Raw genomic sequence first — 25,988 nt, 5'->3', positions numbered from 1 at the left:
GGGGGCCGTCTTTGGCTTTGTTTTTACCGTTCCTTGTTCCTCCGGCTTAATGCAATCTATGTTAAACAGAAAATTAATGACAAAGAAAGTGAAAGATTGTACGCGTACGTACGTATATATGTTAATCAATGGACCTAGAAAAATCAATCACTACCATATGACGACGACAACTATTACAACTACTACACCTACCGGAGGCGCCTTCCGATCTCCCACAGTAATTTTTTTGTTAGTAACGTTCTTGTTTCTTCTTTTCTTCCACCTAACCTTCTCACCTTTCCCTGAAAACCATCTCAATAATGATCCCTTGATTTCCTCTTTCTCTATGTCTTTCAATCGTAAAAAGAACTACTACACAGCCCTTCCACACGTTTCTTTCGATGGGATTCTGGAAAATTCCATGGATCGAAGGATTTGTACACACAAGGTTAGTGCGTGGAACCAAAATTAAGCTTTGTTATAATTACGTATTTGGTAACTTAAATTGTCTTGACTAATTATACAACTTTTTTGTGTTCTATGATTAGAATAAGACTAGTTTGGAGAGAATCGAAGAAGATTTAGCTGAAGCACGTGCAGCAATCCGCAAAGCAATTCAGTCTAGGAACTATAGTTCAGAGAGAGAAGAGAATTTTATCCCAAGAGGAAGCGTTTACAAAAACCCTTATGCTTTTCACCAGTTGAGTATATATTGCTAATTAACCACTACTTACTATTATTTTCTTCTCAAAACATTATACAATTTTTTATCATGTTAGAAAAAGTAACCAATTTCATCATTTCACGATCAAGATAATTTTGTCTAATAATTGTGATGCTAATCATCAGGAGTCACATAGAGATGAGGAAGAGGTTCAAGGTGTGGACATACAAGGAAGGAGAGCTACCATTACTACACATTGGTCCAATGAAAAACATTTACGGCATTGAAGGACACTTCATAGATGAAATGGAGAGGACGGATAACCCCTTCAGGGCTACACATCCTGATGAGGCTCACACATTCTTCCTTCCCTTCAGTGTTGCCAACATCATCGAATATGTTTACTTACCTATCACCAGAATACAAGACTACCGTCGTGATCGCTTGCAGCGGGTAGTCATCGACTACATTGGCATCGTAGCAAATAAGTATCGGTATTGGAATCGAAGCAACGGCGCTGATCATTTCATGGCATCATGTCACGATTGGGTAATGCTTTACTGAACCCTACATGTTGGTATCACATTTTGATAAATGATAAATTGTGTATGTATACGTCACGTCAACTAATAATTTATCATATTTTAGGCACCGGAGATTTCAGCAGGCCAACCTAAACTCTTCAAAAACTTTATTAGGGTTCTTTGCAATGCTAATACTTCGGAAGGATTTCGACCCAAAAGAGATGTCTCACTACTTGAAGTTTATGTACCCCCTCGAGAGCTTGGACCACCAGATTTAGGTCAGGCCCCAAACAACCGCTGGATTTTAGCTTTCTTTGCCGGCAGAGACCACGGACCAATTCGACCCATCTTGCTGGATTATTGGAAGGGCAAAGATGATGAAGTTCAAGTCCATGAGAAGCTCCCCCAGGACCAAAACTACACAAAACTAATGGGTCAGAGCAAGTATTGCTTGTGCCCTAGTGGGTATGAAGTGGCAAGTCCAAGAGCTGTGGAGGCAATTCATGCAGGATGTGTGCCTGTTTTAATTTCTGACAATTATACATTGCCTTTCAGTGATGCCCTTGATTGGAGCCAATTTTCAGTACAAATTCCGGTTGCCAAGATACCAGATATTAAGACCATCTTAAGAGCAATTCCGTATGAAAATTATCTGAAAATGCAGAAGAGAGTTTCCCAAGTTAAGAGGCATTTTGTGCTTAATCGACCTTCTGAACCATTTGACCTAATTCACGTGATTCTTCACTCGGTGTGGTTGAGACGTCTTAACTCTAAGCTTGAAACTTAGATCATGATTCATCAACATAGTCATCTACCTTGTGTAATTTTTTTAATCCCTTGTTAATTTTTACGGTATCTGATCGGTCTATAGTCTTTCTTGGATGTAAAATTTTGTCAGCAATAATTAATGGGACACAAACTAGCTAACTACATATACCTACGCTCATAAGATATATCGGATCTTGTTTGCATTTTCCCCTCTCAAACTCCATAACGATCTTTGGTTTTATAATAAAACCAACCTCATTTTCTCATGCAGGGATATGTAGAACTCACGTGAGACCTAGCTACATGAGCAAGTAAAGAATCCCACAACTTGCTTAATTAGGCAAGGTAGTCTACTAGCTAGACGCTATTTGACCTTTAATCACATGATAAACTGAGTAATTGATCTTTGTTAATCGACTTAATTAATTAGTCCACTCATCACATGATAAACTGAGTAATTAATCTTTGTTAATCGACTTAATTAATTAGTCCACTCATCACATGATAAACTGAGTAATTCGACTTAATTAATTAGTCCACTCATCACCTGTAGGTCATGTATAAATCCAGCACCATGCATACTACAACTTCCAAGGTAGGTATTTTAGTTAGAGATAAATACTAGCAATCTTCTTATTGTGAACTTTTCTCACTTTACCTTTTCTGTTCTCTTTCTCATCATACAATGTTAAACAGTGATCCTAATAATTTTCTCTGTCACCAACTACAGATTATTTTTGCAAAGAAATAACTAAATCCAAAATTGTTTAGTCATCTAACACTTTACATTGATGGAACCATGTTTCTCACTTAAGCACTTCAATTTTGACAATGTTGATTGAACCGTTAAACAATTCCTGATTTAATTGATTTTGTAGAGTTAATTTTTTAAGGTGACCTAGAAATTATACATTTTCCGATCATTAACCAATATTGTAAGGTAAAAGGAAAATCGAAAAAGTAAAATGAGAAGAGGATTAAGAAAGTTGCTCTCAATGAAATATTATATATAATGAGTAATGCTAGAGAAATTAAATTTGTAGACAAAATTTTATAAACTAAATGACATGAAAGTTGATGATTAAGTTATTACTTAAATGTTGATGATTAAGTTATTACTTAAACGTTGATGAACGTGCTTATTTCTATTGATGATATATCATTTAATTTATAAATTTTATTTATAAATTTTATCTTTTTAACATTACCCATATATAATAAATTGAGATAGAGGGCTGAAGAGAGCTCTCTCTCATGCACACTCTCTCATATTGGGTTGGACTTTTAACAGCACGTTACTTGCAGTTTAATAAAAAAGCAGCAACATCAAGATGCATATTTTAATCAAAAAGCAGCAACATCAAGATGCATATTTTAATCAAAAAGCAGCAACATCAAGATGCACATTCAGCTGATAAATACATTAGTTTGACTAACTCAGTGTATACCTTTGGAAATAGGGTTTTGTCCATTCCCTAGGGAACTAGCTAGCCTTAAACAACGAGCTCTTACTTTTTGTAAAATTTATAGATAATACTAGAAAGATCAAATTGTTAAATCAAATTTACGAATAAAATGATGTGTCATCAATAGGAAATAAGCATATTAATCAACACTTAAGTGATAATCTAATTATTAAAAATCACATCATTAATTTACAAAATTTGATTTAGAAATTTAACCTCCCTAACATTACTTAAAATATGTTCGGAGCCTTGATCGAGCCTTAATAAATAAATTCACTTGAGAAAATATTCATTAGGATCACTTGATTAGAACAGTTCAAAATATTCATTAGGATCACTTGATTAGAACAGTTCTCGTACTAAAGTAAGTTTACATGAAATTAAGTAAAAAACAGAAGATCTCATACTTTATACTTTATGAGGGGCACTCTTTCAAGGCGTGGCCAAACGCCCTTCTCAATTTTTTTTTTTTCCTTTTCATATTCATCAGACATAGTCACGATTCTTTTCCTCCCCATGCTGTACATATACATGGAAAAAGACTAATTAATGACTTCTCCAATACATCACTTGCAAGATACTCGTCATTAAATTTTCTAGAATTTTAATTTATCGATATCTGTAGCAATCTTCCATGTTGAATTATTTTGCATTTATATCAGTGTGTGATGATTTTCACCCGGCTAAACCGCTAAGAGCTACTCTTTTTATATACAAGTAAAAAAAATGCAGCTCTGTTCAGATCATCGTCTTCCCCGCCGATTCTTCGACTCATCCCTCTCACTGATTCTTATAAATGGACACAACAGTGAAGAAACAGTCAAGCTAGCTAGCTAGCCAGCCAGCCATGGCCATGACTTCAGCTTTCCGCTGCCCCACACTTCTTTCCCTAATTATCTTCTTTTTTCTCATTTTCATCGTTCTAACCTTCTCCTCCCTGCTTGGTCAAAAGTATGTCATTATTCCCCTTGTTTCCTCGTACAATACTGCTTCTACTACTTCACCTTTCAATCTAACAAAGAGCAACTACACAGCCCTACCTCAAGTTTCATATTTTGATGAGCCTACTACTACACCTTTCAATCTAACAAAGAGCAACCACACAGCCCTACCTCAAGTTTCATATTTTGATGAGCTTCTCACAAGCTCCATGTATCAAAGGAGACACAAAGCTAATCTTACCAAAGTAAGCATTTCAATTTACATTTTTCAGGTTAATAACCGTTTCAGTTTCAAAACTTGTTTAGTAACTGTTTTCATTTTTCAGTTTTCAAAAAATATCAAGCCAAATTTTGAAAATTCATCACAAAAGTAGCTTTCAGTTTTCAGTATTTTGAACATTAAAAATAATTACCATACAAGTTTTCAAAAAAAATGAACATAAAATTTGAAAATTAAAAACAAAGTAATTATGAAACATCATGTAGTTAGAATTTAGCGATGGTAATTATTTTGATATATTAATTAATTTGTCTAATACTTGATTTTAGTGTATTTCTTGGTGACCAGGGTAAGACTAGTTTGGATAGAATTGAAGAAGACTTGGCCAAAGCACGAGCAGCAATTCTTGAAGCAATTCAGTATAAAAAGTACGCATCACAGAAAATTGAGACTTTTATCCCAAGAGGAACCGTTTACAAAAATCCCTACGCTTTTCACCAGTTGAGTAATTTTAAGATTCTATTTACCACACAAATTATCCTCGTTTCTCTTATCTAAATAATCATTTGCTTTGACCAAGAGGGTTTTCTTAAAGTTTGTAAGGCTAGATTATGATCGTCAAACTTCAGCCATGCAAATCCAGTCATCCAGTGCACTAGTACTTCCCATACATTGTCATCCGTGCATTGTAAAATGTTTACTAATTAAGATATGCATTGTGCAGGAGTCACATAGAGATGGTGAAGAGGTTCAAAGTGTGGAGCTACAAGGAAGGAGAGCATCCATTAATACATTTTGGTCCACTGAATGACATATATGGAATTGAGGGACAATTCATTGATGAAATAGAGAGGGAGGAAAGCCCATTCAGAGCTACACATCCTGATAAGGCACACATATTTTTCCTTCCCCTGAGTGTTGCCAACGTTGTTCGCTTTGTCTACATGCCTATCACTCGGAGACAAGACTACCATCGCGACCGCCTGCAACGGGTTGTCACCGACTACATTGGCGTCGTGGCTGGTAAATATCCCTACTGGAACAGAAGCAATGGTGCTGACCATTTTATGGCTTCATGTCATGATTGGGTAAGTATATAGTTGCTTCAATTGTGCCATCAAACTTCTTTTCCATTTTTCATATGAACTGTGTTAACACTCTGAAATAGTCATAAATATGCAAAATTTCTTATTTTGAAACAACTAGTATTTCATTCGTAATTCAGGCACCGGAGGTTTCAGTTGGAAATCAAGAGCTTTTCAAGAACTTTATTAGGGTTCTTTGCAATGCGAACACCTCAGAAGGATTTCAACCTAAAAGAGATGTCTCACTACCTGAAATCTACTTATACAAAGGAAATTTGGGCTCATCCAATTTGTGTCAGGCAGCAAAGAGCCGCCCAATTCTAGCATTCTTTGCCGGAAGGGTCCATGGACCTGTCCGGCCCATTTTGCTGGATCATTGGAAGGACAAAGATGATGAAGTTCAAGTCTATGGGAAGCTTCCCAAGGGCCTAAACTACACCAAATTTATGGTGCAGAGCAAGTTTTGCTTGTGCCCTAGTGGATTCGAAGTTGCAAGTCCAAGAATTGTGGAGGCAATATATGCAGGGTGTGTGCCCGTCTTAATTTCTGACAGTTACACATTACCCTTCAGTGATGTGCTTGATTGGAGCAAATTTTCAGTGCAAATTCCAGTTGCTAAGATACCGGAAATTAAGACCATCTTACAAGCAATTCCATTCGACAAATATCTAAAAATGCAGAAAAGGGTGTGTAGGGTTCGTCCACATTTTGTGATAAATAGGCCGTCTAAACCATTTGATGTGATTCACATGATTCTTCACTCAGTGTGGCTGAGACGACTTGACTTTAAGCTCGAGACTTAATTGTATGTATCAACATAATTTTCCCCCCTTTGCTCGTTCGATGTAAAACTGAAGCCAACAATGAAAACTGGGCCAATTGATGACCTGGAATTTCATAATTAATAAAAAAAGTCACCTTGTTTTCGATATTGTCATTGTCCCTTCGTTCATATAAAGACAGGTACAAGACACAAATTCGTCTACAAATTCCTTGTGAGGCAAATGAGTTGGTGGCTATATGGATTTGAGTTCTTTCCTTGTATGAAAGAGAAAATACTCTTCAAGCAAAAATTCAATTTTAAATATTTACAATTCTCCTTTTCTACCATGATTTGCCAAGATTTTGTATTCCTAATGGGTTTGGGTTTCATATTCATGTCGAGAAAGGGAGATTACATACATAAATTGGTACATGATTGTGTAAACTTAATTTAGAATTCAATAAAATCTCAGAGATCTTATCATCTTATTACTGCATGACATATATTACTCTAGGATTAGTATAAATACAGACACAAAGCGAAGAAAAATCACAATCTAAAAAACCAATGAACCCTCTCCCTCTATCGCCGACCTCTCTCTCCAACTCTCAAATTATTTTTACAACAAATTCAATATTTTTTGCCAATATAGGAAATATATTGCATAGAAACAAATCCATATTTTGATTTGATGTCATTAATTGTCCTATAGGGCCCGAATCGAACACTTTCTATTTATAATTTATCATATCAGATATCACAAGCCCCACGTACCATATTTTGCATACCATAACCAAGTCCTTCGAGGCCTTTCCTTTAAGTATTTCACGATGAATCATAGTTAATTGAGCAGATGCTATCTATATATGAATCAACAACCAAAACCACTTCACTTGTGCGTGCACGACTGATTATAGCATTATTGTAATTAATCCATTACCGTGCCAAATCAATTCACTCCCCATACCCTGATAGTGTGTCCCTTCTCCTCCTCCTCTCCCTCCCTTATTTTTATCAAAGAAGTGAGAAAGAAAGCACATCCATGGCAGAACTTGGCTCTTCTACTCACATCGTTACTGCACTGCTACCAACTCTTTCTCTTATTCTTTTATTTATCTTTTTCTTATCTCCATTAAACCAAACCAACCTTACCAATATTATTTTCTCGTCTCCCACTCCCATTCCCGGAATCAAAATTATCCATGACACCCCTTCACCCATTTCATCACCACCTTCATTGCCATCCTCACCCATTTCACCACCGCCGTCTCTGCCACCATCGTTGCCTTCATATTTGTTGCCAACCGATGAATCAAGGAGTATCAATACTTGGATAGTGAAGGAGGAACGTAAAAAAGTGAGCCGCGCAATAGTATTCCTTTTTTATTTTACTTTAATTAAATATTTTTAGGCACATGAACATGGGAAATGATTTTCTCGCTCGTCTCTTATTTCTAACCACCAGACTAAATAAATCAATGATCAAGGAACGAAAACAAGCAGAATAGTGGAGCCGCATAAAAGAGGAGTGTGAAAAATATTCCCTCATGAATATATACGTAAATTTATTAATTTGTTTTTGTCACTGATTCCAATTTTCTATTGTTTTTTAATAGAAAATGAGTAATTTGGAGAGAATAGAAGCAGGTTTGGCCAGAGCAAGAGAGGCGATCCGGAGAGCAGTCCATGAAAAGAATCAAACGTCTAATTACAAAGAAGATGAAGAGGTGTTCATCCCAAAAGGATCAATTTACAGAAATGCACATTGTTTTCATCAGTTAAGTTCTAAACACAATTATCCCTCTATGGTTGATTTTCTATCAGTCATATTTTTATTTAATTGTCTTTATTGGGGTTTGACTGTTTAAAGTCATAGGAAAAATTAATGTTTATAGGAACATACTCTGGATGTTTTAATGCTAATTTGATTTACTTAAGAAAGTTCTAACATATCAAATGAAAATTCTAACACTTCACATGAAAAAACGGGACCACATGCTACTCGTTAGAAACTGTGGACCATTGATTGGAATCAAGAAAAATAATTCCAACTACAGTAATGTTTCCATTAATTCGAAATAAAATTACTGATTTGTGCCAATTTTTCCCATATTCAATCATTCGGATTTACCATTTTTGTGTGTCCTCGTCACCACTGATTCAGCATTCAGTTGGTGCAGTAAAACTTTCTACTCGATGTTCATTAATCTGATTCAAATTTACTAAGCCTATTTTACGCATTGCTGTCGATTCCTTTGCCTTGATTTCATACCATCCAGGTAGATTGTATTTTACACTATAAAATGTTTTCACCTTAATCATTGCATTACTCAGTTAACTAATCGATTTACCTATTACAAAATTTACGCAGATGAAACTTGTTAACAAACTTTTAATTGAAAATAGAACCCAAATAACAGTAAGACATTAATACAGATACACTAAACGATGATTTATATGCAGATTATCAGTTCTATTGAAAGTTTGTTACATAGTTTTATTTGTGAAAGTTTTATTTATCTATTCTGGGTGTGGTATGTGTTTCTTACATGTGACGTGCTTAAATTTCAGTTAATAAGTACTTAGCACAAGTTCATTATTTACCCAAAAATTATAGAACTTTGTTATGGTAGGAATGAGTATGAGGCATGCTCTAAAGTCTAACCAAGCACTATGATGATCTGTACGATGGATTAGGAGCTACACAGAGATGGAGAAAAGATTGAAGGTGTGGGTTTACAGAGAAGGAGAGCATCCCTTGGTTCACACCGGGCCCTTTGACAACATTTATAGTGTTGAGGGGCTGTTTATCGACGAGATGGAGAGCAGGAAGAGCCGGTTCATGGCTCACCATCCCGACGAGGCACACCTATTCCTCATCCCAATCAGTGTATCCAACATCGTCAATTTTCTGTACAGGCCTCTTGTCACATATAACCGTGATCAACTTCAAAGGGTTGTTATGGACTATATTGGCGTTGTAGCTGAAAAATACCCTTATTGGAATAGAAGCCAAGGTGCTGATCATTTCTTGGTTTCTTGTCATGATTGGGTATGCCTCCTTTACTCTTCTCGATCTTTCATTAGTGTAAAAAAAAGAAAAAAAAAAAACAATTTGTAACTTATGCAAAAGATATATACGATGAGTATGACCGTAAGTAAATATGTTATAAATAGCTTATTTGGTCACTATACGTCATCGTCTATACGAAAAAAACTAATTATGTTGTTAGTCTTAAATTTCAGGCACCAGACATTTCACAAGCTAATCCCAAGTTCTACCAGAACTTCATTAGGGTTTTATGCAATGCCAATACATCAGAAGGGTTTAAGTCCCAAAGAGATGCCTCCATTCCAGAAATCAACATCCCGTATGGAGAACTTGGTCCAACTTGGCAAAATACAAGCCTCGACAAGGGTTCAATCCTTGCCTTCTTCGCCGGAGGATCTCACGGCCATATAAGAAAGATCTTGCTGGAGCATTGGAAGGACAAAGACAATGAGGTGCAAGTGCATGAGTACCTAGAAAATAAGGAAGACTACTTCAAGTTGATGGGTAAAGCCAAGTTTTGCTTGTGCCCTAGTGGGTACGAGGTGGCAAGTCCTAGAGTAGTCACAGCAATTTCTATGGGGTGCGTCCCCGTCCTCATTTCTGACAACTATTCATTGCCCTTTAGCGACGTTCTTGACTGGAGCAAATTCTCAATATACATTCCGTCGAAAAAAATACCCGAAATCAAGACGATCTTGAAAGAGATTTCGCACTCGAGGTATTTGGAACTGCAAAAGAGTGTGACGGAGGTGCACCGGCATTTTACGGTCCATCGTCCTGCTCAGCCTTACGATATGCTTAATATGGTGCTTCACTCTGTGTGGCTAAGAAGACTCGATGTTTTGCTGCCTTCTTGATTTGCATATACTTGAAATTTTTGTATGTATTTAGTGTTACAAGACTTCATAACGAGTTATATATATATATATATATATATATATATATATATATATATATATATATATCGACTTTCATACAACAGAAATGTCAATATTACAATATTTGAGTTCTTTTTGTACGAGATGTGAAAGAAAACGCATGATAACATGTTGATTTAGATACTTTCGTAGCATATAGTCTTCTCAATACATATTATATAGTAATAACTATAACAACGTCACAAACAGTGCCTCCAAAAAACTGTTATGATGCTAACAAAAACACATTTCTATAATTATACTAATGTAAAACTTAGGAGGGTTTGCGACCTAAACTCATTTGCATCTAAATTTGCATTCTTTTTAATAGTACGGTCTAGTAATATACATATATCACTCGTAACTGAGAAGTCTTATATTTGAATCTTATGAGTGACAAATTTACAACCAATTTATTTGTCCACTTCCTTAGTATAAATATATCGTTGTATCAAAATGTTCGCATCCCTTTCGTGATTTAAATTAAATTAAGCTTAGATTAACTATTACTAGGAAACAGGATGATGATTACCGAATCAGACCCGACCCATAACCCCTAAAGTCCCCGACCCACCCAACCAGTCCACGCGCACCGTCTTCCTCCCTCGTTTTACTTTCTCAAGGCCGGCAAAGTGGGCAGCAGCAACCCACAAGTTAAACCAAGAGGACTGATATTCCAACGCAGCGGTGGAAAAAAAAAAAGAAAAAGAAAAAAAAAGGCATCTGCAACGATGGCCGGGACGACTAGTGCAGAGGAAGCTATCGCGAACCTCTCCTTACCGGACCGCGGCACCCCCATTCCTTCCGGCGATCAAACCGTCTGGGCCGACGTCTCGCCCCTCCTCGACGCCGCCTGTAAAGGTCTGTGCTTTTCCCCCTTGTTTGCTTACTCTAAACTTAAATCTCAGCTTCTCAGCTGCTCTGGTTCCCGAGAAAATGAAGGAAAATAGAAAAGTAAAGGGATGAAAATCCGAAGAAGCTTATTGTGTTTTCATATAATATAAAGTGTTGGACTTTCGAATTCGAAGTAAAAGAATTTACATAAAGGATAAAACTTGAAGTGATCAGAGTAGTTTAATCAATATTTGCAATTTAATCTAACTGGATTATATGCAAAAATATGTATATATCTGTGTTGTGAGTGTGCGTGGTTAATCGAGAGCAGCGGTGTAGTTTCCATTAGTTCAATACGATCCTAAGGTTTTGTGGTTTTTCTTGAAAACATTGACTGTATGCTGTGTTCGTATGAAGGACAAAGTTGAATTGTGTTAGTGTTTTCGCACGGTTAAGTGTTGCGAGGGTGCTTGGATGGCAAAGCTTGAGTCGTGGAAACGTTTTATAATGTTAATGTGGGTGGGATTTTGAACTTGATTGACGTTCTACCCGTTTCTTGGCTTGTTATGCTTCATTTGTTTTGCTTTTTGATGGATTTTGGTCACAGATCTTCAAGATGGTATGCTCATTAACGGAGATAATTTCAATCTTTTTGCTGCCATGTCTGCTTTAGAGGTAACACATCATCGGCAATGTTTTTCTTATTTTTTATTTGTACATGCAGCATTGTTGTATTGTAGACTGAATAATTCACGCAGAATTCAGTTATGATCTTTGAATAAGTTGCTGGGAAAATTTAATTGGAAAATGTGTTTTTGGCTTTGTATCACGTGGTGGATCACCATCAAGGGCATTAAGAATTAAAGAGTTGCACAATCCTTCTATAACTATGCTGTAATGGTTTTGCATTGTCTTTATACTGATGTTGGTTTTCAAGTGTTTGCTTAGTCTAATTTAACATTTCTGTTTGTGTTCCTTATTAGATAATGGACCCGAAGATGGATGCTGGTATGGTCTGTAAATATTACTCCGTTGATGAAGCAATTGATGATGGTGCTGCTCCTGTTCCTATTAGCTTTGATAAAACAGTTGACGTTCAACGTACTATTGATATCATGGATCATCTTCTAGCCTGTGAGGTATCTGCCACATAACTTTCTTTAACTGCTCTTTAGGCTTGAAAAGCAATTTTTATATATTGTTAACTTGCAGTAACGCTATTATATGCTCCTTCACTGCTACATAACTTCCTAATTTTGTAAACCAAATTTCTTTCTTTTCATGAGTGCTGTTTATTGTAAAAGATTAGGATTGCTATGAAATTTACATAGACATCAGTGCTACTTAGGATCTTAAGTTTTCTTTTTCCTTGTTATTTTTTGAAATCTATTCATGATATATGTTTTAAGACACTAAACTTCCCGCTGGAAGTAATCTGTGCTATCATTTGTTTCTCTGTATTACAGTCTTTCCTTTCCTTATGTTTTTATATGTAAATCTTCAAATGGCAGGCAACATGGCACAAGGGTCATTCATTGGCACAAACTGTGTTCTCGTGCATCTATCTTCTCAGGCTTGATAGGACATCCTCAAATGCCTTACTGCATTCTTATTGCAGAGTCATACGAGCAACCTGCAAGGCTGTCATTTCAGTTGTCTCATATGCACGCACTCATGAAGTAAAGTATTTCAACAGCTCTTTTGGCCTATGCTGTTTCAGTATTTCCATTAAGTTGTAGTAATTTATCTTGTGCATATGCTACTTTAGTCTTTTTTATCAATACCTAACTGCTTCCAAGAGTTCGTTGTAAATGATTGTTATCCTCAGAGTGAATTCTAGTTTCATATTCTGGGGACAATACAGTGCATTTTGTTTTTCAAGCCTAGTCTCTGAATAGTGGCTTGCACTGGAGAAATACTTTTATTTGTATTAGTTATCAAACTTGTCTCATTGCAGGAAGAAGACCTTTTTACAATGACATATGGTCTTCCTTTGAATGGGGATGGAGATGAAAAGTGCTTGTCAATGCTACATGCTGTTGAAGAAACAATTTCCCGCCAATTACGTGCCTGTAAAGCACCATCATCGAAAACCCGAGTGTTAGAAGGTAGATATACATTCACTTTCGCAGTAATATTACTTTATCTTGAATTATAGCTTGGAACAAGGCACCATCATCATCATATACTTGCTTTTCGTTGCAGACTTGGTGTCACAACAAAATAATCCTGAATTGGAGGAAGGCTACTGCAAAGCTTTGTTATGCCGCTTACGCTTTCGTAAGGTCTTACCCTGTGTTCATTTATCTTGTATTCATCTGGGAACATGTCTATTCATTTGAATATTTATGCCCCCATGTTGTATAAAAAGAGCTCTCTTCTTCTTTCAGCATTTTTACCATGTCCTTGTATCTATGAAGCGGCCTCAAGGAAGAGGATTGGAGTTGGCAAGAAAACATATAGCCTCCTGCATATCTGAATTAGAATGCATTCTTAGCTCTTTAGAGTTCCTTAGATCTAGTACTTTTGGAAGTCAAGAAGGCAACTTAGAAGATAAAACTACGGCTTCTGGCTGTGAACCAATTGGCTTTGATGCTAGTTTAAACTGTAGATTATCTGCACCTACACCACCACGTGCAATAAAAATTCTGAGTTGGAAAAAGGTGAGCATGAGATAATTGCTACCGATAATTGTAGTAGTTTACTTCCACTATTGTAACATTTTTGCTTTGGTTTTGTTGTGCCAGGCTGTTGAATATTTTATTAAACTTCTTTGTGATCTCGATGTTATATGTTCCTACCAATTAGACCCATCATTAGAAAGTGTTTTGCACTTTGTGGTTGAGTTTCAAAAATCACAGCCTGATTTAGTAGCAAGGGCTCATCTTCAGGTATGTGCCATTTGTTTCTACTTTATTCTAGGTACTCATTGCTGAGTATTGTCAGCATATTTGTGAATTATTGACCTGAAACTTTTGAACAGCATCTGCTGGTTCAAGACGGGAAACTCTATGGTCGTGATCCTGTCTTTGCTGTTATTATCCGAGCTGCAGCTTTGCCAGATAATACAAGGAACCATGATATTCAGAAACAGGAATCTATTGTTCAACTGGGACAGGTGAAGTGATCTCTTTGTCTGGACCGATTACAGTTTGTCTTTCCATTTTTGTATTTTTGGGGATATGATAGTTTTCAAATCTGTATCTTATATTATGGAACTATTCATTATTTTTCTAATATGATGTTTTATTAATAAAACTTTTTTTCTTGTTGTAATCGTGCATGCAACAGAAGGGGAAGGCTGGTTTTAGTTTTATGTTTATAGATCCTTGCACTGTGTGCTGATTCTAATACGTGCGTTATCTTGGGTATTGCAGTTAGTAATCAGTTTGCTAAAAGTTTTATGCACAAATGGTGCATGGCAACGGCGTAAGCTTGGAAAGATTTTACAAGATTGGCGTGTTGTTTATATGCAGGTATGCCACATTATCTTCGAATCAACATGTTTATTGGTTTTTCTTTGTTTTCAAATTCATTGAGTTGCTCAGGCCTCAATAGGTAATGTGTTTCTGAAGTGATCGTCCTATGAAGCACATGTATCTTGCGTCTATCGTTATCTAATGTTTCTGTTTACCAAAACCGTCCATTTTAAATGTTGTTTGGAGAATTTATTTATGCTTTTTAAATGTTGATTTGTAGTTAGAGATGGCCTTTAGAAAGGATTTTGGAGATGCAAACACATCAAATGATGAGGTATGCTGCTCTCTGAGAATATTACTCTATTAATCATCAAATGCACTTGGAGGCCCCTTGTTTCTATATAAGAGGCTGATGACGTCATCATGTTTTATCTAATCACTTGACACAAGCCCAATTTTGTTTTGATTAAATCGTCTCTACAATGCCATCATATTTCGTTTGATAATCAGTAAGCATAGTGAAACCTAAATGCAAAAACCAGTATAATTTTGCTTATCCAGTTTGGCTTTTGAATTTCCACAGAATATCAGCGTGAAACTCTTCCAACACATCCTTCTTTGGGTGGAAAAGCAAACATACTGGATAGCTTCTCGATTTCTCATTTTAGGTTTTGAATTGGAGCTCTATTCGCTCAGTGAATATTGCATGGTATATTGGTATATCTATGTTGTCCTGCTCAAGCTTGCACAGAAAACAAATCTTAAGACGGTGGTGTGCAATGGCAGTGGTAAATATTCTTATACCCTGTAAACTTAATCAATCTGTGTGAATTATCTTGTACATTTGTATGTGATATGGCTCTCCAAAGATAATTTACTTCACTTATGCACCATCTGATGCATCCTGTGTTTTTGTTGTTCAGGTAAACGGAAAGGAAAAAAGAAAAGGGATTCTGTTAAAGATGTGGCACAAGATTATTGGATTCCACCTGCAGTCTTGTTTCTTCAGTGCCAAATATGTCTTGCCGAAGGACTTACAATGGTAATTGTGCTTTAGTTTCTGCATTATGAGTTGAAGAATGACCACTTCTAGGAAGTACCGTTTAAGATGGCTGTCTAGAGAATAGGGTCTTTTTGGGCCTCTGACGGTGCTAAGAAATTTGTTTAAATCATCAACCAGGCCATTTTATATTGTTAATCTAAGGAAAGGTCCTGTCTGTGTTCATAGAATAAATTTTTGCGTCAACTATTTCACCTCAAAACCTCAGTTTAATGAATTCAATATTTCCAGATGCTTGCTGCTTTGAAGAACGACCACATGCTTGTACAAAGTCGAAGCCCTTTTAATACTGAGCATGAGGTATACTTGCACGATCCAGTTTCCAAAAAAAAATACTTGCACGAAACGCATATTGGGAGCTACCTTAGAATTCACTGTTTATTTTTTACGAATCTATAGTTTGCACAAAGTTTCTGACCAATTAGGTTTCGGATGACATATGACCTTTGTGTTCTCACTTCTGCAGAGGTTTATTCAGCACTTTGAGCTCCTACAGAAAGCTTGCATTCCGGACCATGTCTCATTCCCCCTGTTCGTGGAATCTACAACCCAAGCTTATTTATCCGTGAGTGAATTTTCTGTTAACACTGGTCGGAGTTTCCTTGATATTCTGGTAGGCTTACTGTTACCTATTCCTTTTTTGCAGAACCTAGTTATGAACGATTACTTTAAGGATGCTCAGAAGATCGCAAAGAAGGTCAGGAGTAGTTTTTCGAACGACCCAGAAAAATTGGCTGAACTACGAAGGCTAGAGCAAGTAGCTGAGCACAATAGCATTGCCTTAAACGTGATTAGCCGAGCTGGAGCCAGTGACCCCTCACTCAAGGTTTCTTTCGAGTTCAACCACCATCCGTGCTTTGCAACGGCTGTTGTCCGAAGGTCGTGAATGTGACATTTAACCATCTCTACCAATTTTGAAGCACTGGCTCAATCCAGAGGCGGAGTCTTGTAGCATAGCACTTGTAATATCAATTTTTCCAGCGTTATTTTCAACTATTCATTTCATTAATTTTGTAATCTCAATGAATACACTATAAAACCATAATTATGTGAGCTCTTGTCCTCCCTCCTCATCCCCATTGGGCGGTTTGGGAGCGGTAGAGGGGCAACGGTAACAGTATCTCAAATCAATAACACACTGTAATGTGTATATTGTATGACAGTATGTTATGTAAGTCCTTTATGGTAGGCTTTATATTGAAATTTCTCGCTTTATGGTGGTAAAGCAAAAGCATGAAAAGACAATGCGACTAATGGCCAACTTTGAATTTGAATCTTGATGGATCCATCCCGGATAAAGGAAGTCCACCAAAACTTAATCAAAATCGATCTAAACACACTTTAACGGCTTCGCCCATTACGAAAAATTCTTAAATCCGACAAGTGGACCATCACTTGTCGGGCCACACACACAAAATGAGAGACCCACTTGAGTTGAAAGCGGGATCAGTAAAGGGTGTGTGGGATATCATCAATACAAGGAGGTTTCACCTTTTGTTGACGTGGTCGTCTAGTCGAACTCAAAAATTTCTCGTAACTACGTTCTAGTTTAGAAGTTTCAATTTTCAAATGTGGAATTCTTGATTGGAAGTCTATGCTTGGACCTCTCAATTGGCATTTTTCATTTGGTTCTTCATCTCCTATAGGTTGAATTGTACGGATCGGGTCTTTAGACCTCTGGATATGCAAAAGTCAGCCGTCGAAGAAGAAGCGACAAAATTTGGAGTAGATGGATGGGGGGGCGTGCACGGAATCTATATGATGCAACAAAATCTTGTACCAAAAGTGCTATCCAGCACCAGCTGTTGACATCTTTTTAGTTGTTTTTGTTACCAGAGTGGATGAAGCCTCATTTTTTTTATTTTTAAAATAAGATATTCTAGATACAGAGAGCAGTGGGATTTGAATTTAAATACAAATAAGATATATATTATTTCGATAAATTGACTTAATTTATATATGCAAAAAACTTATATTTAACGATACAGAGGTCTCTCTTAACGGATTGAGATTCATTTGAGATCTTTGATTCTCTGCGTTCAAAATCTACGGACCGAGAGATTTGGACTACTCTATTACAATCCTACGACTCTTTATTAGCTTTTCTCACCGACCCACTTCATAAAATCTAAAAATTTGAACAGCTCGAATTTCTTTGTCTCTCTTAAACAGTTTGGATCTCTTGGTTTGCGAACTCCAGACAGATTCCTAGCGGATCTCATTCCCCTCCTAACCTTGCTGGAATCACCAGTGTTTGAATCCATGCATGCCCCCTGGCAAACAAAAACTATGAATTTTCCAGAACGTGGTTTCAAAACTTATTTAAAAATAAGAAAGAAAATGGTATTGTTTTTCTTATTGTTTATTTGGAGGGTGCGATCGTCTTTTTGGTAAGTAGCTTAGGGAATTAGGATCTGTGCTGGCAAATGGCAATGCATTCAAAAAGTAAATTATAAACCCCTAACAATTTGGACAAGATAAATCAACACAAAAATGAATTGTGTAGTTCTTTTGGGAAATTGAGGATGTGTTATGGCTTGGTCTCACTTCTTGTTTGTGTGTTTTACATGAGAAAAATTTACGTAGGTTACTTAAATCATTCGTAATATCTGACTACTTTCACAAAATAGAGCTCCTTGTATTTTGATAGTCTCAACCAACCCAATTGATCACACTTAGTGTGAGAGTTGCTTCAATCAGTCAGTCATACCAAAGTTTCTCTGTTATACGACATCCTATATAGAAGAATTTCTCGTTTGTCTAAATTAACCTCCTCCATTAGATCTCTTTGTTATAATTTGTGTGTCTTGTACAACGAGAAAAATTTATATAAAACACTCAGACCACTCGTAATGTCTGTTACCACTCGTATTTTTCTTGCCTGTCTCAAATTAACCTCCAACATTAAAAGTTAAGCAAAGAGAGTTATGATCAATATGTTACGTGGCTTGTTGTTTTCACATGTCACATCCGTACCAATGGCTTAATAAACGTGACTACTTTATGCTATAATTTTCTTTGGCTGAAAAATATTGGCGAGCTAATAAACTAAAGAAAATTGTTGTGACCGTTGAGCTTTATTTTTGGGATATTTCTTTTTATCAAAAAACAATTTTAATTATTTTCTTATTTATTTCTTAATTTTCGAAATATTTCTCAATGGGATAGTCAATTTTGTAGTCCATGATTGGAATTATGATTAAGAGATAGACAGGAATACATTTTGCAGGACTCATGTTTTGGTCTGGATTGAGATTCACTCTAGATCTGTGTTCGAAATCTGCAGACTAACCACTCAATTTCAACCACATATCTTAATTAACTCATCCGATTGATCCATTTCACAAAAATCCAATAACTTGAATGGCCTCTCTCTCTTTCTCTCTCTCTCATGGTCAAATCTCTCGGTCCACAAGGTCTAGACACAGGGATCCGAAAAGCTACTGCTATATATTCCCGGCAAAAAAGAATCATCGCCAATAATTGCCGGAATTTGTTAAAATTTATTATTTGCATGTGATTAGGTTGAACGTTGAAAATGATTGCTAATTTTTTTTTTCATGTTAAAATTAATATATTCAAATGAGTTGGGTGGAAAATTATTTTATTTGCTAATAATGGAAAGGCCACTATTTTTTTTGAAACAAGGAAAGGCCACTATTAAGTACTAAGTAGAGTATAATCACGATTAATACTCGAATTAGCTGGCACTAATTGTTTTTCTTGTTTCTAAGCAACTTTCATTTCCTGTTCTTGGACCATAGTTTTCTTATGGTATGGATTGGATTCGAAGAGTTGTCCTAAAGCGACTTTCTAAGAATAGATCCATCAACGTTCTTATATCTCTAAAGACATCATCGTTTGTACAATTATCTAGATCTCACCCCTCTTTAATTAATTAATAATTACTCTCTTAAAACATCCTCTTGTGAAACCCAATTATGATTGATTGATCATGAATTCTTTGATTAATTAAGAATTACTTAATTAATCAAGGAATGCTCAATACAAATATACTCTCTTGTAAAAAAAGTTAATGGCTAAGTAAATTCACTTTACTTGGAAAAAAGTTCAACGTTCAAAGATGCGAGGAAAATGCATATTTAAAATGAGTTTGATACTTTTGACAAAAAAAGAGTCTGATACTATTGTCGCGTATTCAAGAATTTCTAATGGACTCCTTAAATGAGCTCCTAACTAGAATTTTGAGAGTTCTTTTTTTTTTTTTTTTTTTTTTTTAAACAACATTAATCATGCTCCACTTTCTAAAATAGGAATTCATCTACGAGCTCCTCCATATAGGGAGGGAAAAACGAGCTCTGGTGACTTAATAATTAATGCTAACTGTTTTCATATTATTTTAAATAAATGAATAATTTTTATTAGCTAAGTATTGACTAATAGTCGATATAACCCTCTAAAGCAAAGAGTATGGTTGAAGGACATCTTCTTTAGAGAGCTTTTTAAAATAAATTTTTGAAAATTTTAAATAGAACTTTACTATAAAATAGATAAAATGATTGAAGATGTTTTTAATGCGTTATAAATATATTTTGTAAATATTTTACGTTTGTTAGAAGAGTTGCATTATTCACACACTGATTTTTAATTCTCACATATTTTTCTCATTTTTCGGTTGTCGGATCGAATGAATTGAAAAAAATTTAATAAAAAAATATTAACAAGAATGTGTAGAGTTAAAAAAATGTTGCGCAAATAACACTACTTTGTTAGAGAAGGGGAAAGAAAATCAAATGAATCACATACGTCGATATACGCGGCAAGATTAAGGGGTGGAGGGGAGTAAAAAAGGGCGGCAGTAAAGCATCGTAGAGAATTACTACCCCATCTCAGACAGCCGTATTTTATGTCTTTCTGACAGATGGGAAATTCAGTCAAATTAATTAAATAATTAAAACCAAAAAGAAATTTAATTTATTTTTATTTAAAAAAAAAAAGAAAGTAATTGTCGAAAGCCGCCGACGGGCCAACCAAAACCGAACTCTTTCTTCTGGTCGACTTTTCTTCTTCTTCGTCTTCCTCTTCTTCTTCCTCTTCTGCTTCTGCTCTCTCTCTCTCTCTCTCTCTCTCTCTCTCTCTCTCTCATCAGTTCGGTTTCAGGTAAGTCAAGTCCTCCGATCTCTCTTTCTCTCTGCTCTCTCTCTCTCTCTCTCTCTCTCTGCCATTTCGTTTATTTCGAGCTGCAACTACTGGCTGCTGGGAAATTTGACTTCTTTTTTTGTTTGGTGTTTTGGATTTGAATTTTGGATTGGATTCAGTGGGTTTCTGAGTATTTGGTGCTGAATTATTCAACTTTTTAGTATTAGCTGTTCGTTTTTCAGCTAGTTGGATCTGACTTATGAAGCTGGAATTTGGAAATTTAGGGTTTTTGGATGTTTGTTGGAGTTTTCTGTCAGCTTGTATTTGAATTTATCGTAAATCTGATATTTTGAGTGGTGGGTGAGCTGACTGCTTTAGTTTGATTTAAAGTTTTGGATCATTTCTTCTTGCTTATTTATTAGTTTTGATTTATGGAATGAAAAGAAGATTGAATTTTTCGGGTTTCGATGTAGATTTTCGATATATAGAGGAGTGGGAGAATGTCAGGAGGTACACAGAAGAGCATCAGGAAAGCTCTTGGAGCCCTCAAGGACACCACCACAGTTTCATTGGCTAAAGTCAACAGTGATTACAAGGTATTGTGGTTTATTTGTGGTTGTTTCCCATGGTTCTCGGAGTTATATGTATCCGATTTTCGTGATTGGGGATTGATTCTTGCAGGAATTGGACATTGCGATAGTCAAAGCTACGAATCATGTTGAGCGTCCCGCTAAGGAAAAGTACATTAGAGGTAGACTCTCTCTATAAAGATCAGCTGTGCATGTTGTATTTTTCATGATCTGCGTCTGGAGAAAGAGTTGGTAAATCATGCCTGATACGGTTTATGTTTTTATTTATTGTTAAGCTATTTTTGCTGCCGTTTCTGCTACAAGACCTCGTGCTGATGTCGCATACTGCATCCACGCTCTTGCAAGGAGGTTAGCAAAGACACATAACTGGGCGGTATGTGCATTTTCTCATCCGGTAGACATACAAGAAGTTATCCATTGACAGGAACTTTTTGATTATGTATCTATAACAGCAATAATCTTCATCTTGATTATCATTCTTAGACAAACACAGCATGTTGCAATTGCGTCTTGCTTGAAATTTTCACGAACTGATTATCGGTTGGTGTTTAGGTTGCATTGAAAACTTTAGTTGTTATTCATCGTGCTTTGAGGGAAGTGGACCCCACGTTTTACGAAGAACTCATGAATTATGGTAGAAGTAGAAGCCATATGCTTAACTTAGCACATTTCAAAGATGATTCCAGTCCAAATGGTACTTCACCATCCCTGACTCCTTTTCTCATACTATTTATCCATTCAAAAACTGACCTTTTCACTGCCCAGCATGGGATTATTCGACCTGGATCCGCACTTTTGCCTTGTTCTTGGAGGAGAGACTGGAATGCTTTCGTGTGTTGAAATATGACATTGAGATGGATCGCCCAGTAAGAAGTTTATTTCTTTATGTCATATTTCTTTTGCCATTCTTCCCTTTCCAATTATTTAAGTATTGTCTTAGGGAAGCAATAGCAAATTAGCAATCACCTTTTACATCAATACATATGGCACATTGACATTTCAAAACCGTTTGTTTTATCAGAACCTCATTTTCCTGCAGTTGCTTTTATTTTTTCCCTCGGAGCTTTATTGCTACTTTTTTATTCACACATTCAAGTCACATTCTTGTCCCTAAACTTCATTGCAACTTAATAGTTAACATTGTGGCGCAGAGGACCAAAGATCTGGATACTGCCGAATTGCTTGAGCATTTGTCTGCCCTGCAACAGCTTCTTTTTCGTGTACTTGGTTGCCAGGCAAGTCTTATATCTCAGCACTTCAAAATCAATGGGTTTATGCTATGGGGCCACTATATGTTTAAACATGAATTTGGGTTTAAGCAAGTGTTGATTATTGATATACATTACCATTGATGGGTGTCACTATATTTCTATTAATCGAATCAATTTTATTTTGCAGCCGCAAGGGGCAGCTGTTCATAATTTTGTTATTCAGTTGGCACTTTCAATGGTAAGTGACCCTAGCAATAAATTCTGGTTGAATGACTAGCCAATATGTTTTCTTTTCCTCTGAATGTCTTCTATCGTTCAATCAGGTTGCTTCTGAAAGCATCAAGATTTATCAAGCTATAAGTGATGGAACAGTCAATTTGGTTGACAAGGTAGGATATAATCTTTGCTATGTAGGAAATAACATTTGGAGCTTGCACTATAAGCTAATTGTGTACGATGATGATTAATACCACAGTTCTTTGAGATGCAACGCCATGATGCTATGAGGGCTCTGGATATATATCGGAGGGCAGGGCAGCAGGTAGTTTTTCGGGGAATATATCAGTGGAGACATGGAAGTTATTTTACGTATCAACATTTAAATTTTCATCTACATATTTCAGGCAGAGAGACTGTCAGAGTTTTATGAAGTATGTAAAAGTCTTGATATTGGACGTGGAGAAAAGTTTACCAAGATTGAGCAGGTGACTTTTTGCTTGCAGACCCTTTTTAGTAGACTTTGCATTCCTTGGATAATTTTAATTTTCTCAACTTGATTTCATTTTGGGTGATGTAGCCCCCTGCATCGTTTTTACAAGCCATGGAAGAGTACGTGAAAGAAGCTCCTCAGGTCTCAACAGTTCGCAAGGATCAGGTATGATTTGTATGAAGGTGCTGCCTCATTAATTCTGTTATTTTGGAAGAGATTTGCAATGTAACCTGATCAGGAAAGCAAATAGTGGATCATCAGATTTCCTTATTAGCAAATACCATGGGAACCTGTTTGACTTACCTAAACAGTTCAAAGAGAAAAAAAATCCGGATCCAAATTCGGCTTTTAGAAGCTGTTGGCTTTCACAATATGATTAGATCCGAAAATACTCACACAAACCAACTCTCTACCAGCTGATAAGAATTGATGATGTATTGGCTGCCTGCTTTATGTACATGCAGTTTGCAACAATTTCCTTCGAGTTTAATCTTTAACCTGGCAGGTGGTTGCCCCCAAAGAAATCTTGGCTATAGAGTACAAAAAGGCCCCGGAGGAGGAGGCACGTCCACCTTCACCACCTCTACCTGAACCAGTGAAAGTTGAACCAGTAAAAGTGGAAGCACCTGTAGCTGAACCGCCTGATTTGCTGGTAATTCACATAATCCTTCGTTAGTTACTTTCCTTTGAATTTTGGCACGCTGTCGTCCCTCTGAAGTTTAATCATGTATGCCTTACTTTGTTGCTAGGGTTTGAATGATCCTGTTCCAAATACTAGAGAGTTGGATGACAAAAATGCACTGGCTTTAGCGATTGTTCCAGTTTGTAAGCTCTCTCTCTCTCTCTCTTAAACGTGCACGAAGCTCCTTATGTTCTTCTTGGTTAAGAAGAAAATTATAATAAATTTTATTTTCTGAAATGCTATTGTGGTTCTTGTAGCGGACCAACCAACATCCACAGCTCCAACTCTAGAAAATGGAGCTACAGGTTGGGAATTGGCACTTGTTACAGCACCGAGCTCAAATGAGAGTGCCGTGGCTTCTAGCAAACTGGTACTCTTCTCCTACCAGTTTCCCTTCTCGTATTGTTTACGCGTGTGGAATTTAATTGGCCAGTATTAGTGTTTAGTTACAAACACACTTTTTGTTCTTATACTATCACTACACTTCCTTTCTCTTTTCTTTTCTATTTCCCTTAATGTACGGACACTGCTGACGCCATTCAAATGTTGAGTGAAGGCGGGAGGGTTAGACTTGCTTACACTAGACAGCCTATATGACGATGCAATCAGAAGAAACAATCAGAATGTGAGCTACAACCCATGGGAGCCTGCTCCGGTAAATGGTGCCATGATGCAACAACCACCTCATGATCCCTTTTATGCATCCAACAGAATGGCTGCACCGCATTCTGTGCAGATGGCAGCAATGGCAAACCAGCAGCAGGCCTTCATGTTGCAGCAACAACAGCAGCAGCAGCAGCAGATGATGATGATGATGGGCCAACAACAGCAACTGTCTATGAATCCTTTTGGAACTCCTCACGGAGCCCCTACCCACCCCTATGGCCCCGGTGTCCCTGTCCAAGCATACAACCCATACGCAGGCCTTTTATAGACGGTCCATCAAAACAACAGATTTTTAACAAGAATTACAGCCGCAGAAAGAACAGGACATGAAAGAATAGTCAGTTTTAGCCGTTGAGGCATCGGAAATTCGGAGGGAGACGTGTACCATATGTTTTGTATGTGCAGTAGTTAGCATAGGATTAAGATTCTTTGTTAAATAAACAGTCGGAGGGAGGAGTTCGAGCTGTTCGGCGATTGCGTTGATGATCGAAAATTATGTAATTTGGATCGATGGCGAGTAAATTCTTTTGACCTGCGCAGGAGATCTTTGTGTCTGTTTTTCTCTTTTCCGCCCTCTACTGATTCGGTCCTTAAAGCATCTCTATGAGAGAAATTATTTGTAAAATTTGTGATTGTTGATAGATATTATATGTATAACAATGATATACATGAAATTTGATTTCTGGGTCTTTGGCTATTTTTATTAATTGTTATACAACGGAAATGTTGCTCATTTGTGATCAAAAGATCATGGTTTGAGTCATAGAAACAATTACTTTGCAAAGCAAGTTTAAGGCTGCGTACTAGATACGGTTCCCACTCTGAATCCTCATAAAGCGGGGAGCTTTGTTGTTGGCTTGGAGTCGCCCGTTATTTGCAAACCATTCTATTCCTCCTCTTTGCTAATAGCAAATGACATACTACAATGGCTTTTATTATGCTATAATTACTTGTTTGGATTGTTTAATTCACTAAACCGATTTGAAAACGTGTTATAACTCACAATTTGTGTGAAAGTTATACGAAGAAATTTGCAAAACCAATTAAAAACTTTTGAGTAAGTATAATTTTGATGAAAAATGTAATTAAGAGGTCTTACCGTGATTCACAAAATTGTTTAAGAAATAAAAATAAAAATCAATAATGGTGCTGAAAATAATTAAAACGAACTTATGTCGATATGGACATCTTTGAAATGCTTTCTCTAAATATCTTTTAAATATTCTATATAAATTTTCAGAAACGCATAGTGCAGTGGAATTCTCACGTAAATAGATTTTACAATGATTTTTATGAAATTTCACAAAACTGGTAAAAACCACGAGTTTCGCTCACAAT

The 25,988-nt window shown here is 36.5% G+C and overlaps 5 protein-coding genes across 11 annotated transcripts; all 5 read left to right on the top strand.

Annotated features, from left to right (window-relative positions):
- The first annotated feature begins 539 nt into the window (after window positions 1-539).
- On the top strand, window positions 540-1,954 carry LOC137746457 (putative glycosyltransferase At3g42180). Its single transcript, XM_068486470.2, has 3 exons — window positions 540-645; window positions 828-1,192; window positions 1,292-1,954. The coding sequence occupies exons 2-3, from the start codon at window positions 842-844 to the stop codon at window positions 1,952-1,954; spliced, it is 1,014 nt and encodes a 337-aa protein (XP_068342571.2). The 5' UTR covers window positions 540-645; window positions 828-841.
- A 2,183-nt stretch (window positions 1,955-4,137) lies between these two features.
- On the top strand, window positions 4,138-6,578 carry LOC137746462 (putative glycosyltransferase At5g20260). The gene is made up of 4 exons (XM_068486477.2): window positions 4,138-4,587; window positions 4,911-5,062; window positions 5,287-5,650; window positions 5,788-6,578. The coding sequence occupies exons 1-4, from the start codon at window positions 4,249-4,251 to the stop codon at window positions 6,448-6,450; spliced, it is 1,518 nt and encodes a 505-aa protein (XP_068342578.2). The 5' UTR covers window positions 4,138-4,248; the 3' UTR covers window positions 6,451-6,578.
- A 1,174-nt stretch (window positions 6,579-7,752) lies between these two features.
- On the top strand, window positions 7,753-10,319 carry LOC137746482 (putative glycosyltransferase At5g20260). 2 transcript variants are annotated; one of them, XM_088677943.1, is made up of 4 exons: window positions 7,753-7,767; window positions 8,027-8,187; window positions 9,108-9,462; window positions 9,657-10,319. In XM_088677943.1, the coding sequence occupies exons 2-4, from the start codon at window positions 8,030-8,032 to the stop codon at window positions 10,317-10,319; spliced, it is 1,176 nt and encodes a 391-aa protein (XP_088534069.1). In that variant the 5' UTR covers window positions 7,753-7,767; window positions 8,027-8,029. The 2 variants fall into 2 exon arrangements, with proteins under 2 accessions (XP_088534069.1, XP_068342605.2); XM_068486504.2 differs by lacking the exon at window positions 7,753-7,767 and having other exon boundaries at window positions 8,030-8,187.
- Window positions 10,320-10,887: 568 nt separating this feature from the next.
- Window positions 10,888-16,849, top strand: LOC137748288 (uncharacterized). 3 transcript variants are annotated; one of them, XM_068488417.2, is made up of 16 exons: window positions 10,888-11,240; window positions 11,821-11,888; window positions 12,197-12,352; window positions 12,725-12,892; window positions 13,171-13,321; window positions 13,419-13,498; window positions 13,604-13,876; window positions 13,961-14,104; window positions 14,197-14,331; window positions 14,591-14,689; window positions 14,913-14,966; window positions 15,216-15,420; window positions 15,556-15,674; window positions 15,924-15,992; window positions 16,159-16,257; window positions 16,339-16,849. In XM_068488417.2, exons 1-16 carry the CDS (start codon window positions 11,111-11,113, stop codon window positions 16,576-16,578), a joined length of 2,190 nt encoding a protein of 729 aa, XP_068344518.2. In that variant the 5' UTR covers window positions 10,888-11,110; the 3' UTR covers window positions 16,579-16,849. The 3 variants fall into 3 exon arrangements, with proteins under 3 accessions (XP_068344518.2, XP_088546198.1, XP_088546197.1); XM_088690072.1 differs by having other exon boundaries at window positions 11,009-11,240; window positions 13,171-13,344; window positions 13,419-13,493; XM_088690071.1 differs by having other exon boundaries at window positions 11,021-11,240; window positions 11,631-11,888.
- A 3,775-nt stretch (window positions 16,850-20,624) lies between these two features.
- Window positions 20,625-25,347, top strand: LOC137746991 (putative clathrin assembly protein At5g35200). Of its 4 annotated transcripts, none has more exons than XM_068486993.2 (16): window positions 20,625-20,813; window positions 21,266-21,388; window positions 21,474-21,543; window positions 21,658-21,755; window positions 21,935-22,076; window positions 22,148-22,248; window positions 22,534-22,617; window positions 22,781-22,831; window positions 22,917-22,982; window positions 23,069-23,134; window positions 23,217-23,297; window positions 23,390-23,467; window positions 23,808-23,954; window positions 24,052-24,127; window positions 24,242-24,354; window positions 24,541-25,347. In XM_068486993.2, exons 2-16 carry the CDS (start codon window positions 21,293-21,295, stop codon window positions 24,916-24,918), a joined length of 1,647 nt encoding a protein of 548 aa, XP_068343094.2. In that variant the 5' UTR covers window positions 20,625-20,813; window positions 21,266-21,292; the 3' UTR covers window positions 24,919-25,347. The 4 variants fall into 4 exon arrangements, with proteins under 4 accessions (XP_068343094.2, XP_088546196.1, XP_088546195.1 ...); XM_088690070.1 differs by having other exon boundaries at window positions 20,632-20,813; window positions 21,281-21,388; XM_088690068.1 differs by lacking the exon at window positions 20,625-20,813 and adding an exon at window positions 21,065-21,148.
- Window positions 25,348-25,988: the final 641 nt, after the last annotated feature.

Source organism: Pyrus communis, chromosome 2 (genome assembly GCF_041283825.1).
Source record: "Pyrus communis isolate YQ-2024b chromosome 2, ASM4128382v1, whole genome shotgun sequence".
Lineage (NCBI taxonomy): Eukaryota > Viridiplantae > Streptophyta > Magnoliopsida > Rosales > Rosaceae > Pyrus > Pyrus communis.
Note: the sequence above shows the minus strand (reverse complement) of the source record. Positions and strands in the feature narration are given on the sequence as shown.